The 15,873-nt window shown below is 43.7% G+C and overlaps 1 protein-coding gene across 2 annotated transcripts; it reads right to left on the reverse strand.

Moving 5' to 3' along the window:
* Window positions 1-6,421: 6,421 nt before the first annotated feature.
* Window positions 6,422-15,059, reverse strand: XAF1 (XIAP associated factor 1). Of its 2 annotated transcripts, none has more exons than XM_072882046.1 (8): window positions 14,959-15,015; window positions 12,091-12,186; window positions 11,026-11,082; window positions 9,979-10,231; window positions 9,117-9,184; window positions 8,493-8,843; window positions 7,920-7,989; window positions 6,422-6,994 (listed from the first exon to the last, which is right to left on the reverse strand). In XM_072882046.1, exons 2-8 carry the CDS (start codon window positions 12,121-12,123, stop codon window positions 6,966-6,968), a joined length of 861 nt encoding a protein of 286 aa, XP_072738147.1. In that variant the 5' UTR covers window positions 12,124-12,186; window positions 14,959-15,015; the 3' UTR covers window positions 6,422-6,965. The 2 variants fall into 2 exon arrangements, with proteins under 2 accessions (XP_072738147.1, XP_072738146.1); XM_072882045.1 differs by having other exon boundaries at window positions 6,427-6,994; window positions 12,091-12,226; window positions 14,959-15,059.
* Between the last annotated feature and the right edge of the window lie 814 nt (window positions 15,060-15,873).

Consider the following 15,873-nt stretch of genomic DNA (forward strand, 5'->3'; position numbering starts at 1 on the left):
ACTTGCACAGTTTGCAGAGACAAGTGTTTGAAAATAAGGCATATCTGAGCTGCTGTTGCCCTTGCCTCCTGAACTCAGGCCCCTTGTGCACGCTTGCTAAGACATGTCTTTAATGACCTCCTGATCTGTACTCTTTTCCCTCATGCGGTTCTTGTGCCACTGGGAAGGATGACCAATCCTCAGCAAGGTCCTCCCCAGCCACCTCAATGGACACCCTTCACAAAGCATATGGTCAATTCAGCCAACTGCAGTGATTAAAATGACTTGTGTTGTAGGCATGCAAAATGACACCAAGACTATGACCTGATAGTGAGCTGCTTTATTGCCTTGAAAGGACTAGCACCTCTGCTCCAAAAATACAACTGGCGGTGGGTGTCAATGGGTGCTGTCACCCCAAACTCACCTGTGTCCATCAGAGCCACCTATGAGGAGTCTCCAGCCCTCTGTGCCCTGCACTGCTACATCAGCATCCCACCTGCGGCCGCTGCCTGCTTCAACGGCCCCAAATATGCAAATTATTTATATGTCTTTCATTAAGAAAAAGAAGAAAAACAAATGGTAAGAGTTCTCTGACTGTCCGCACTCAGTGTAAGAAATATTTAGGAAAATGAGACCCCCTCCAGATTCTGGCATATTCATTTCAGTGTGACACTTCAGGCATGATTTAACTTCCCCCTCCCACAACTCCTCTATAAAATCCCTGCTCCACCTGTATTTAAGTCCTTTCTAAAGACCTGCTTCTGCTATGATGCCCACATAGAATATTTATGGTGGTTATTCCCCTTCTGACATTTGTCTTTAATTTGCAAGCATCTGTGAGCATAAACCAATGCTCCTGAACTGTGTGAAGGGATTCCCTTGCTCAGTCAGATCCACCACAAGCAAATAATGAATGCAGAAAGCTGACAAAATGCACAACCCATTAGCTCTGTGCACAGCACCTCACAGACCAATATCCTAAATTTGCCATTAATTCTTTGATTAAGCACATAACCGAATGAGGCTGAAGTAAAGCAGAAACAGCAAAGCCATGCTACTTGGCTGCACAGCCTCTGCCAATTGCACTGGAGGAAGTACATTGTACAGTGCACTCTGTATAATAGTTTGCGGATGACCATGATTTGAAAAGCACCCATCAAACATACTCTGGTCATAAAGGCTTCACACAAGCATAATTAGTGACACATTAACCTGTAACTGATAAATCATCTCTCATTTATTTCCTCCTTGCTTTACCTAAGAAGGCACCTGCCTTGACATGGAAAGGACTGGTCTTAGGAAATGACTGAGATGAACAGTTCCCTTCTTTCAAACGTTTGTAGTATTTTTGGTGTGATTCATCAGACATGCAAGAGGTCTACATCTGAGCTTGTTAATGAGACACCCTTTGCAGTCAATAGAGAAAACCAGGAACTTTCAGGACACAGTCTGCTTCATCCTGAAGTAAACATCTAAAATGGGCCAAAAGCATTGCATCCCAGGGCCCTTGTTGGGTCTGAAAGACCTGAGGTAGCTACAGCACTGCAGCCATCTCCTCTGTAGGCATCTGCAGCTCCGGGAGATTAATCTCACCATAGTCTACTGATTTGCAAATACTGATGAGTTTCTTTCCCCATTTTTCCCTAGATCATGACGTGCACTGCAGCATAATCAAACACACGGAAAAGCCTTTTAGGAGCCAGTCACATCCTCTGATTCAGACAGGGTAGCCTGATTTTCTCTTTCTTTCCCTACAGACATGAACGCTTACGCAGCAGGTACCACCACGGCACTGCTCACATTCAGTTGCAGAACAGAGTGCCCAGTCCTGCTCACCGGAGTAATCCAGCCAGTGATTACTGTCTTCATAGGACCCAGGCACTATCATGATACACCCAAGCTGCACTGAGGCTTGGTCTCAGGGTAACTCTGAGAAGGGCTAAGCATATCTTCAGTCCGATCAGCCACTGAAGAATTCACCACAGACCTCCAGCTGCCTCTCTCACACTGATGGGTACAAGTGTAACTTCCCAACATCCAGTTTGAACATTTTTCCAATTACTACCTCCATGGGCTTGCCAAGCCTTCGCAATCATCAGTCACGACGGTTATCATTATACTTCACGGTGTAGAAATTAAATGCCACCTTTTTACAAAGCCAATAAAATGTTATCGAATTTTTCTTTTAAAACCAAGTCGTTGGCCTGACTGACTGGCATGTTTATCAACCTGCTCCCTACCCACACCTTGTAAGGGGCCTGCATTAAAGAGTTTGCATTAAATCCAAGGAGGAATCTGCCAGCAACACTTCAAGAACGAAATGGTGTGACACATAAGAAGGCACAGCTATATACAAGGCTGCTATCCTGTTAACATGTTCTTTTGTCTTCCAGGGAACAAGATTGTTCTTGACAGCTGTTAATAAGAACTGATCTAAGTAGCTGCACCGCTTCTGCACGCATCCAGGCAAAGACAGCATCTAGGCCTGCAGACTGCGGGAAACGTGCCTTTCTGAAATCAAAGAAATACACAGGTCTGAAATTACCGGCAGTCACCCAATTCATTTACTCTTAAAACTCAATCTCCCCCACTGTTTACTTGCACTTTTACTGCATTTCTTTCTGAATTGCTGGGAAAAATGTTCATATACCATAGCAGATGACCAGTCCCGGTCATCTAGCTAATAGTTTGTTTAGGTTTTGTGGTTTTTTTCTAAATAATCAAAAAAGTAGTTGGGCTCAAGTTTCTCTCAAGTTTTATCCCAATGTCACTCAATTCAAGCAACCCAGAAAGCCCTTCAAACAGCAAATGAAGAGCTGTCGATCATGAGGTACTATGCAAGTTACATAGTTGGGTAAGGTTTGTAAAAAATATGCTGCTTATTTTTTCTTTAAACATGCTTGAAGCGGTATGGGGGCCTTGTGTTGGCTCTTAACAGATTGCTTTTACCCCCTGGATTATTGAAAATCCACGTCCCATAAAAGACAGCAATAAGTACTGAGATCCCGCATTGTCCTTTGCAACAGAAGCGCTGAGAAGCAGCAGTGGGCAAATCCAAAAATAGGTCATTCAGCTTCTCCCCATCAGCTCACTGCAGGGTATAGTGTCAGTTTAATTTCTTCATTTAGTTCCTTCTGCTTCCCATAACACTGCTTTCGAATCAGAACATGGGAATAGGACATGCTAGCTGCATTTGCAAATCTTTGTACACACAAAACTCCTGCCTTCAAATGAGATTAACCTTCAAGCAAAATTAAGATACACACAGCAAGCACACAGTGTAGTGGAGGAGAAGCCACCAGCATACAACACCTAGGAAATGGACAAATAAGAGGTGTGCTTCACTTTGGTATCTCATAGATTTGTATTAAAGTTTTCACTATGACAAAAAATTGTTTTAAAAAAAAATGTATGGAGAGGCATGTAGGGAAGCTTTTACCAGGGCAGGAGGGTTGTACAGAAATGGATTGCATCCTGCCACTGTTAAAGAATAAAAATGTGTCTTAAGCTTCAGGGTAAAACACTGAAATCCCACTGAATTTGAAACACCATCAGTGTTTCAGGAGTATGATGCCATGTTCTCTGAGTACCTGTCCTGGTGAGGCTGAGCTTCCTTTTTTTACACAGGATTGTACTTTTAATCTGATAATCATTTTCTGCTTGGTAAATACAACCTACCTAATTTTTTTTAAGAAACAGACAATAACAAAACAAATCTTCATTACCAAGCAAAATGATTGCACACTTATTTTCATGGTTTCTCTAGTATCTTCCAGTTCTTTTCTCCCAGGGCAAATCTAGACCAAGCTCTTACAAACTTTCCCTGTTGAACAGGGAGGAGCACATCGATTCTTTATTGCCATCTAGTGACCAAAGCTATTTCCACTTTCACATCAAACTGGATTACAAATCTGGGGAATTTTGAAACCAACGAGAGCAAAAGAGAAAGGAAGCTTGCTTCTCACCCTTAACTTAGTGCTACCCTATGCATATCCCTTATGGACCTCAGATTTGCAGTAAGCGTAGGCCACTGCTGCTTTCATACAGTCCTTTGTCTCCGCAAATGAACAGGTTCTTTACCCTCCCTCTAGAGCTCAGCAGTTTAGAAAGAGGTCATTCTGCAAAAATTAATAGCCTTGTTTTGTCCCCAGGGAGCTCACAGAGCTTGGAAACGGGGTCACCTTGCTGGACAGGGTAAGCACAGCACCTCCAGGACCAGGGTAACATTTGGGGTAGCTGTAACAGCCATTTCCTCGCCTTGGGAGAAGGAAGGAGTCAGATCGTTTTCAGGTGTTTTCAAGATCCTTCAGAGAGGTGTTTTCACTTGGCTCATATTTTCTGGGGGCTCACAAGCAGCTCTCTTCTTGCTGAGACAAACTCCTAGCAGCTAGCTCTCCTATCTGCACACAGGGCACCAAAGCATGCCACAGGAAGCCTTCAGGAGTGCCTCCAGTCCTTGGACACTTGGCTTGCTGGTCTCCTTATCCGGATGCTGTTGTCTTTAACCTAGCTGGGAGCCTGAAGTTACTAATTACTGAATGGTAACAGTGCCAAGGTCTGTGTAGCCTCGGAGCGACAGAGTATCCACGAAGCGCTGCTGCGCGCCCGGGAGCGGGACGGGCCGCGGGCGAGGCAGCGCCCGCTTCTCCTTCGCCCTCAAGGCCCGGCCTCCCGCCATGACGCCGTGTGGCTCATGCCAGTACCACTAACAGCCACACGATGACACTGCAGCATAGGTTTCCGAAATAAGCCCTGCTGTGCTTTTTGGAGGCGAGGGAATACCACTTCTTCAGTCAGCTAGGCCTTCTCCTCACCCCCCCGAAAAAGAGGGTTGTAAGGCTAAAGCTGGCCTTGTGCTCTCATGTAAGTTTTGTGACACTTTTCAGACAGAGCCACTGCGGTTCCTGTCTCGCAGGACAAGATGTGACCCCATGGCTGTCCTGTCCTGTCAGGCTAACCCGTGACGGAGCGTGGCCTTAGTCCGCAGCTGTCCTGTGATAACAGGGATGGTGCGAGCACCATCCCTTTACCTGCCTGTTCCTGCCTATTTGTTGTCCTGTCTGGTAAACTGGGCTGTTTCTAGGTGCAAAGCATATTCCTTTGCATTTGGGCAGCAAAGCTTTCAAAGTTCCTTTTCAAAAGGGCTGAAAATGTTTTCCTGTCTTTCTCTGTATAAAGATTTAGATTGTGGAGCATGAGCTGCCTACACAGTTTGTCTCCAAACTTGTTTTCCTCATTTACTTGTGGACTCTTTTCAGACCATGTTATGTTTACCAGCTCTCTTCAAACAGACTTCGAAGAATAAGGAAAGAGTTCCTGGGAAGCCTGGTAAGTCCAGCTTTGCCGGAGCCTGTACAAACCCTAAGATACACAACAGAGCGAGAGAGCTTATGCTTGTGTGGACATCCATCAAGTCCATTGTTGTAATGTGTATCAAAGAATAATAAGAATACTAAACTATGTGAAAGTCTAATGAGTGCAGAATAAAAGAGGATAAATTTATGCATAGAGTGATAAGGCTTTAACGGACATGCTTTCACAGCCTTTTCCTCTGCCCCTAAATACAGAAAATTGTGTTTCATAGCACCATGTTCAATGTTAGACCTGCTTACCAGAAGTTCAGAATGATTTTTTTAAAACTTAAAATAAACTTTAGTGAGAGCGCTGTCTTAGATTGTGTTTGAAAATCCCTTCTTAAATGTGGTCAGAGTACTCCTGCATTCAAATGCAATTCACTAGACACTGATCAGCAAAACATCTGGGACAGACAGGGAGTGAAGTTATGCATTCTTGGCATTTGAGTAGCAGAGTTTCAGATTCAGATTAATGAGGTCTGAACACATGTAGGAAAACCTGTTGATTGTTACAAACAGTCTCTATGCTGCAAAGGTTAAGGGAGCCTCAGAAGTCACTAACACTTGTCAGACCAGCCACTGTCCCACTCACAATGCTGACACTAGCCCAGTGGTTACAAGGCTGGAAGTTATCTACTCTTGGAACGTCCATTGGTGCATTTCAGGTCGGTCCTGCCCTGATATGTTGGATGTGCCTACAATATGCATAAATGAGCCTGGGCCCTTGCTGAATTACTGAGAGAGTTTATGAACTCAGCCTGACTTCGCATCCCATGTGTGCTTGTGCATAAATGGTGCAGATACCAACAAGTTTGGATCTGAGAAGTAAGATGTTACTCAAATTATAGGTCAGCATATGTACATTAGTTCCAGCCATCAGCTTGTAAGATTGAACACTGCTAAAGGTGGATGAGAGGAAAATGGCACCTTGTAGTAAAACTGTTCCGTTAACATGTTTTAGTGTTTATTGATGTAAGACGCCAAGCAGCAAAGACTGCTTCACAAATGTTCACAGACATTAGCATAAAACATCCACTCACACTTCACGTTTAACTTTTCCACCATTGGGCTCTATCAATTTCCATTTCTGTATCAGAAGATAAACACCCTCAGTTATCCTTGGATGTGTCTGCAATCTCCCAAGACTAAGCTGTTTGTGCTAGCCCTAGGTTCAGTGGTTCAGTGAAGAAGAGCAGGATTTAATGTTTTTTAATTTCACTGGGCCATGCCCTGAAAAACACTAAGGTCTCAGCTCTCAGTGAGGGCAAGGGGAATTGGTGGTGCTCAACAGGACAAGGAATTCTGAATTCCTTTTTTCCTTCTCTCCTCCAGAACAAACATTTTTAAATAAGCTGCTCTCCTTGCTGAAGTGGGTGGAAAAAGTACATTCCTAAGGCAAGCTTATACAGAAATATTTGAAATGGCAACAGCTGTCGAGCCCCCATCACTTTTACAATTTGCTGGTGAAACCTTTTAAATGCCTCTCTTGATAAGGAAAACTCTGAGTCACTCTTTGTTCTTGATCCAGAGTAGCAAGTCACTTTTATTTGTTGATAAAGCTATCACACTTTCAGTGCCTTTTGCTAAAGCTGAGCGAAGCTTCAATCTGAAGATGTCCCTCTATTTCCAGATTTAATAATGAGTGCTGTGGAAAGAGTCTTCTGCAAAACAAAGCCCAGTTATGAGTGTTTTAAAGTTTCAGTTTTACAGCCTTCCTATGTCATCACTCAGTTGAACAATATAAAAAAACCACAATGCAAGTCAAATAATCCGTGTAATTACCATGTACTTACTTTTATTTCAAGACTAGAGTCCTGTAATTCAAAACTAGACAAACCTCCTATTTCTCACTTTGGTGCTCTCTCTTTAATTTACCAGGAGAGGAAAGTTTTACAGGGAGAAGTAATACCTCATTTACTGAACCAAGTAGAAAAAGGACAGCTTGAGAACAACTGCTTTCAGTTTCACTTAATTAATTGGACTGAGAGGAAACGATACGGCTTAGGAACTGAAAAGCAGAGGGGGATGTTAGCAAAGAGGGAAGTGTTAAGATTCACAGCCTGTCTGCAACAGAGTGAGGACAGAGACTGCCTATATGGATCAGTGCAAGCTCAACTGGAGGTATTGTCTGGCATAATTATATCAATGCTTCTACTGAATATGCAGTTTTTACTATGGAGAAAAAATAATTTTACTTCTTGTCTTCCAAAAGTATTCTTTAACTCTCCATTCAGTGTGGAGCAGACAGACCTGGGACAGAACATCTCTTCTGTGAAATCTTTTGTGCTGATCTCTGCTTACAGTAGGGAAGGTACTGCACTGTGCATAGTAGCATAATTTGAGAGGCACAATATGTGTTACTTTGAGTCAAGAGAGTGAAAACATACTGGCTGTGAAGCAATGCTTGCTTAATGCAACCTCATGGGAACCCACTGTGAGTTGGAAGCTAAAGAGCTTTGTGATATTCCAAGTATTAGCTTTTCTAGATGCACTTCCTCTGCAAAATATCCCATCGTTCCTATTAACCCAATGTAGAATAATCCTGAATGATTAATTATATTCTAAATTTCTGAAATTCTGCAGTACCTTTTTCTCCATGGTTTGATTTTTGTTTCATCCTAGCATTTTTCAAAGATGTCAAACGTAGACATTTGATCTAGAAAAATAAGTAACAGTCATATAAGAGGAGATTTTAACATTGTATTCAACATGCAATCATATTCAGTAGGGAGGTAACTGGGCCCCTTTGTTGGGATGGAAAATTAGCTAGAGCTCCATCTCTGATGCAGCTGAGATATAATCATACTATTTGCTTAGCAGGAACAGTATCAGCCTTCAGCAAATAAGGACAGTTGCTGAAGACTTTCCAGGATTTGAGTTTAAAATTAATGGTGCGAGTCATGGTTATTATTTTCCTAAAACTCAAGCAGACTACAGGCAATGGATCTTGTTTGTGTAGATGTGAGCATAAATAGCCAATGGAATTAACAAATTCCATGATTTACAGAGACTGTTCCTGCATTTCAATGGCCAGCATTTCAAGAAGCTATGGAATCCAGAAATGGGCACTCAGACCCCAGGCAGTGTGGACATAAGTAGTGACTCTGTAGGTATGGCCCTTTGCATGTAGGAGGCAGAGTCCAATGTCTCACTTCTCACCTCATGTTTCCAAAGGGTTGGAAGCGGCAGAAGAATGTTGCAATGGGCACAGGTCACCAGCATGTCAAAAGACTGGGTGTCTTTAAGAGCTTGAGGTGATGTGGAAAGCCCGCCTCTTGTGGGAGAGGGAAAGCCAATCTTTTTGTTCTTTGGGGGCTTAAGCATGGTTTTGGACGTCAATGGCTGGTCCCTTCCTTTGCCTTTGGGACGGACATCTTTCCACACCACTGCATTCTCAGAGCAGGAAGAGGGAGCCAGGGAGGAAGAAGACTGTGGTGGATCACTGATGAGTTTTGAAGTTGACTGGCCAGCAAGAACTTTTGTCAGTTCATGGGCTGCACTGCATTTATTCTGTTAAAAGAGAGCATGCATAATGAGGTGAAGATTGGCATTACACCCAGCTGTGTGGTTATGTTGTGATTTGCAACAGACATGAGTCATGGGGAGGGACAGTGAACACCACCTCACAGTGATGCTTCAGCTGAATACATTATATCATGAAATCATAGTTTGAAGAGCCAAGACACACTGCCCTTTCTTACCCAATATATAGCTTTTCAGAGAAATAACCTGGCTGGAAATTAAGGACAGGCCATTCCCTTGTTCAATTTCAAATGTGCTTACCAGATGTTGGGAGTATTGGTCATCTGGGAATGACTTATTGCACTTCCGACAAAGATTGCCACCAGTACCTTCAGAAGGAAAAAAAAATGAGAGAAACACAGTACTGACACTAGTCATCTAGACAGGCTGCTCAGATCCACTTGCGGTCACTGGTTCTAGAGAAACACAGAATGCTGATTCCACTGGCCAAGAAGGAATTAGAGCTGTGACTACATTTTGCTTCTGGCCCCATCTAAAACCAATCCACCATCCCTTCTCACAAACTTCAGGATATTTGAAATTCCACTCCAGGCCCATGTTTTGTGGTTCAAGGTGCCTCACTCCTACTGTGGCCTAGCTAATTCTGTTGCTAGGAGGTTTTGCTATCTGTAGTTTATTTTGCCAACCACTGCACCTACTGATGCCTGTTCTTTTCTGGAATCATTGACAGAATTAATGAATTTTTTTGTCTTGACATACTCTGTCCAATACCTTAGGCCTAATAAAGCAGCTCTCAACTTCAAGAAATCAAGGTATGCATCAGTGGCTTTATATATGAAGTAGGAGGAAATTCTAAATCATATTTTCTCCTGTGCGACAAATAGAGGAAGAAGTTACACTTATTTTCTGACAGAAGGAATTTCACTTCTAGGATATAAGGGAGGCATAAAATAACATGGCCAATGAGCTACCAGTCAGTGGAACCACTCTGGCTTTACAATAACCACCATAATAGAAAGTAACACTTGGCCCTTTCACTGTGGTTGGTTAAACAACAATCCCCTCCAGCCTGGATTACTGAGAATTGTAGAGAAGGCAGGAGAATTTTCATTGAGATTTAACAGAGTTGACCCAGTCCATGACAATGAGAAATTTTGCTTACCAGTGGGGCAAATAAATGTTGCATTAGTGGATGCTTCACTGGTTTGAAAGTTCACATCCTTATGATAGGACAGACCACTGTTCTGGCAAATATCTTTGTGTTTGTTCTGGTCTTTGTACATGATGTACTTATTACACTCCAAACACCACTCTGTTCGGCTGGCACAGGTGTTCAGGTGTTCCTGCAGTTTATTGAAGGGCATTTCAAGCTCACAGATCTTGCATTTCATTGCTCGTTTCTGGCATTCCTTGGTCTGCACATGAATAGAGGAAATTATTGCAAATTTTCTATCAATACTAAAAGAGGGCATTGGGTGAGAGCAATGAGTGACTGTTTAAGAATGCACTCCTTAAGGGGTATCTACACAACCAAATGCAGACTTAGCTGTCTTAGGAGTTCACCTAAGCTATCCTTAATTTAGGATGATTTTGGCAATATAAGGCAAAATGGGAATCAATAGCAGTGAAGATGTTCTGTGTCAGTACAGGTTAGCAACAGAGCACAAGCCCACCTAGAAAATTCCAGTACCTCAGCTACCACCACCAGGGGAAGCCTGCTGTGTCTTCACTGCTTTGGTTCCTTGAAATGGTTAGACTACAGCTAGCATGGACAGGCTGCTGTCACTTCCCAGCCTCTGCCAATTCTTTTGTCTATCTCCTCCTTAGCTGTTTCCTTGACTCTTGCTTTGTATAACCACTCCTTTGGACAAGCAGGTAATATGAGTGTGGGGGCAGGACAGAAATGTCTTTGAGAAGCCCTCAGAGAACATCAGCTTGAGGTGCCAAGGATGAGAAAGTAATAAATTATCTCCTGGAACAGAGTGTCCCATCACAACTGGATGGGCAACCACCATGGGCTATACTTATTTACAAGGGGGAAAAGGTATGCCAAAACACTGCAACTGTTGAGAGGTTTAAGTTTCTTCATGGTCCAGGATTAGGAGTCAGGGATTTACATGTTTTTGCTGTTTAACCCATTAGTATGACTCTTGGTGGCTGGTCAAAGGGGTCATCCTAGAAGGTAAAAAGTACTGCACTCCATACTTACCTCATGATGCTCCAACTGGTATTGCTGCATCCTTTGGTGGCAAAGATTACATCTGACCTGCAAGCAAAACATACAGCAGTTAATTGGGAGCATAGGAGGATGGTTAGTGCTTTAATATGTCAATACAACTTCAAGCTGCTGAGATGATCTTCCTGTCATTTTCATCCCAATCATTGACAAGCTGTTGGTGAATTTTTGTTTCTCTGTCAGGCCTGAGCTGTGTTGATGAGATTTTGAGGAAAACAGATATCTGATGAATCTGCAGGAAGCTGTCATTCTGTGCGAGGATCCATTTCTCAGAGATGCCCATGTGAAATGCAAAGTGTGATGTGAAATAAAGAGTATGTATTCAAAATTTTGACTGAGGTTTAACTTAAAAATATAGGTCTGATATTGAGCTAATCTAAATTATAATAGCCCCTCTAAAAACATAGGAGGTATGCTAGTTTTCTATAGGTTTGCCATGAGAGCTACTCAGGTGTTCTGTTAAGTAACTGAAATCAATGGAATTGCTAAAACAATGAAACTAGTAAGACAGAATAAAAAGTCATGCCTGTGTATTCATGCTTCAACATAGTACCTCTAGCTACAGGATTCTTAATGCTATACTAAAAATGCTATTGCCTCACTATATGAAGAGCTGATAAATTTACTCTGCCCATTCAGTTTTGTTAAAAAAGTGCATTGATGTCATAGCTTTGTACAAGCAAGATTTATGTCAGATCAGGTACTGTCTGTCTTCCTCTAATCAAATCATTTAACTTGCATGCTCTGGCTAATTCACAAGCACTAGGATCGCGTATCCATACCTGATCTGTAATTTGTGGAATTGAGATATCACAGTGGAAGCTTTATTTTCTTAAGCTGAGTGTGCAATAAGATCAAAAGGTGCTGTAACCAGGCCTGAAGGGTCATATCAGACCCTTACAGATTTTCTGGTCAAACAATTACACAACTTCAAATCTAGTTAATATGGAGCACAGTACCATGAACATACTACTTGAGGGCTGGCAGACCTTTTTGCTATTTGCAAGAAAACCCTGAAGAATGTGTAGCGTTCCTCACCTGCTTGTGTGCTTCTGTTTGATGGTCTTTCATATCCTTTTGGGCAACTGGTTCATCACATTCTGGACAGAGAGTGAGAAACCGCAAGCAGTGGGCCTCATGGAGGGAGAAATTGGCAGCAGACACATCTCGTTTACTACCGAGCACATAAATAGGAAAGAGAGAAGAGTAAATGAATTGGTGTGGTGGGTTGACCCTGGCCAGCAGCCAAGCACCCACACAGCTGCTCACTCACCACCACCCCACCGCACACACAGTGGGACGGGGGGGGAAATAGGAAGAACAGAAGTGAGAAAATTTGTAGGTTGAGATAAAGACAGTTTAATACTTGAAGGAAAGGGATGGGGGGGGACACACAAGTGAAGCAAATGACATCACTCACCACCTCCCACAGGCATACCTATGCCCAACCAGTCTTTGAACAATAGCCACCTTGGAGGCAAAAAAAAAGCCCCAACCCTGTTCTTCCTCTAATGCAGTTTTTATTCCTGAGCATGAGGTTATACAGTATGGAATATCCTTTTGGTCAGTTGGGGTCAGCTGTCCCGGATGTGTCCCCTCCCAAACTCTTGCTCACCCCCAGCTTACTCACTGGGGGCAGGGGCAGCATGGGGAGAAAGAGAAAACCTTGACACTGTGCAAGCACTGTTCAGCAAAAGCCAAAACACTGATCTGTTATCAATCAACACCATTTTAGCCACAAATACAAAACACAGCACCGTAAGGGTGTGTTATGTTATGTGTGTTATGTGTGCTATGAAGAAAATTAACTCCATCCCAGCCAGACCCAGTACAACTGGTTACAATTCAACTAGTTTGTCCCTAAAAACTAGAAATAGGTATTTGTCTTTCTGATTCATCTTAATGAGACATTTAGAGACTGAATTCTGTTACTCATTCTGTCCTGCCATATTACCAGGAATATTTCTGAAAGGGACAGGGCAGCTGCTAGAGGCTCCTGGTATATTTGTCTAAAAATTGTTTCAGGAAAAGCTGCAGCTGTTGTTTACATTGTTTACAGATGTGGAAAGAAAAGAAGGGCCCCTCTTCTGGGTGTCATCTAAGGCATCACAAGATTTACAGCTCTTTGGCTTCCAGCGGACCAATTTAAGGTAGCCCAGCCGAGCAGCTGCTCTGTTCAGATGAAGGCTACCGCTGAGCTGAGATACACAGATGTCACTATGCTCAGTGGGTTCAGGAAGGGCCACTTAAGTTTATTGGGAAATCACTTATTTGATTTTAATAATTGATGTGTTCACAACATTAGTGACAAGAATTGAGATACAGTTCAACAGGGCTTAGGTAAGACCTCCTGAAGAAGCTCCCAGGTGCAAACCTTAAGCAGTCTAAAACTTCCATTGCTTGCCTTGAACCAGCTTCAGGATGACTGACGTGTACACCAGCTGATTTTCTGACTTCCTCTGCCAGCCGGGTCTGGGACCTTGATCCCACGGGACCCATCTTAGGGTGTCTACCTCACTGCCCTCACTTCAGACTCAGAGACATTAATGCACCAGGCAACAGTAGGTGAGGTGTATCCCTGTCATTTCAAAGCCTTTACAGCACTGGGTCCAGGACCCTGCGGCAGGAGGTACTGATGCCTGACACAAGAGAGTGATGGTCCTTAGGACATGGCAGCTGGAGGTAAGCCCATGCAACCTTTCTGGCCTACAAGAGTAGGAAGACTGCCTGAAAGGACATGTACACCTCCAGCTCTGCTACTTTGAGGAGATGTGTGAGGCAGAACAGTTGATGCCATCTGGGCTTTCCACACTAGTCTTTGTTCCAAACTCTGACATCATGTCTGGGCCACAGAACCAGTCTGCCCAACATATGTGCTGGTTGTTCAATGTGGAGGGAATGGCCAGGATAAGGCTACATAAATCACGAACAGCCCAGCCCCAAGACAGAGCAGCCACAGCAAAAAAGCCCTGGGGCAGTGAACTCTTCTAATTTTCTTAGAGAAGTTGCCTCAAGAAAATCTGCTTTAGACATGAGGAGAAGCTTCTCATGATCATGATGGATAAGCAATGGAATGGATTTCCTGTGGGAATGTGTCATCTCTGTCACCAGAGTTTTTAAGAATTGGTTAGAGGCATCTATCAGAAGTTTTAGGCAAAGTAGGTCTGCCAAGGAGTCTGATCAGTGTGCAGCAACTGCTTTATTCAAAGCATCCCCTACAACCTTTTAGAACATAATGCACAGGCTCTCTTTGTGCAAGGCTAAGCATTAGTTTTTCTTTGTGACCAAATAAAATTGAGGCTAACCTCAATTGAGGTTAACCTCGTGTTTAACCTTTCTAAGTTTGACTCTTTTTTTTAATTGCAGTGCTTCACAGTCTTCATTCATATAATTTGCCCAATGGCCTAGCTACTAGTTGAGACACACCAAGCTACGCTATCCTCATGGGCCTTTTCAGCATTCTATTCAATGAGAGATGGCCAATTACCCTGAAAAAATGAATATTTTATCACTTAACTGCAAATATAGCAACAGAAGGAAACATAAGCCATGAGGAAAAACTGAGGCAGCTGCTGGGTTTGGCATGGTCCATGCACTGACTCCTCTGCCAGATACTGCAAAATTACCCACAGTGCTATTATGTAAAAAGAGAACATGCAGCATAGGAGAGGGCTGTGGAAGAAACCTCTCCTCAGCAAAGTAGCAAGAAAGCAGCAATCTGGAAATACGAAAATCATACAAAATATGTTTGTTTAGTACTCAATGGCTAGCATACACCCCATCTGTCGTGTGGTTCTTCCCCTTCTCCCCCTGTTACAGGAGACCTAGATAACACTAAGGAGAATCCTAGAAAACTCTTGAAATCCCCACACTTTGTAGGGGTGGAGAGGGAGAAAGATCTCTTACCAATTTTTGCAGAACCTGCTGTCTTCTGTCATTATTTTTCTTTTTATTCTGCTGGATATCCTTTCTTCTGAGAGCAGAGAGGAAAAAAAAACGAAACTGAAAGCCTCTGTTGCACTAACTCCACCCCAAACAGCTGCTTAGCCAAAAATTCTTTAAAGGAGAAACAGCAGCATTGCCAGACAAGTATTAGTTTTTAGTGCAAGTTCCACATACAGATTAGTTCACTAGTCCTTAGAGGAACTACAGAGTGTCAGTTTCCTTCTTTCCCAAATAAGCTTAATTTACAGTAGCTGGTTTATGCAGCAGGCAGGGCTGCTGCCTGGAGCTGCCTGAAGCAGTCCTCTGCCCCACTGCAGCAGGGCTGGTTGACCCAGCCAGCCTCTACCCCCCAACACCCAGCCACGTCAGGCTGGACGGGGCTCTGAGCAACCTGATCTAGTTGAAGATGTCCCTGCTTATTGCAGGGGGTTGGACTAGATGGCCTTTAAAGGTCCCTTCCAACCCAAACTATTCTGATTCTATGTCCACACCCTCCCACCCACTGCCTGCCAAGGAGCCAAGTGAGCCCGTGGCTCCCTGAGGAGGGAAGCAGCAGGCTGTGGCAGGCCGCCCGCCTGCCAGCGCCTCAGGGATGTGAGAGATAGCAAGACACTGTCTTCGTCACTGCTTCCCCAAGAGGGCCACAGGGAGCCCTCCGGCCACCATCTCCCCTCCGCGCCTGGAGTGGCAATGGCTGTGGGGAGCCCTCGGGCCCCATAGCCCTTTCCTGCCCAGCACCTGTGCTGTGTGTTGCGCAGGTGTAGCACCAGCACCTGTCCACAGAGGAATCTGCAGGGAGCATGGCAGCCCTGCCTGTGAACTTACCTTCGATGGTACTTTACTGATAACCATAACATTGCAGTCTACCAGGTCGCA

This window comes from Ciconia boyciana, chromosome 17 (assembly GCF_034638445.1).
Source record: "Ciconia boyciana chromosome 17, ASM3463844v1, whole genome shotgun sequence".
Lineage (NCBI taxonomy): Eukaryota > Metazoa > Chordata > Aves > Ciconiiformes > Ciconiidae > Ciconia > Ciconia boyciana.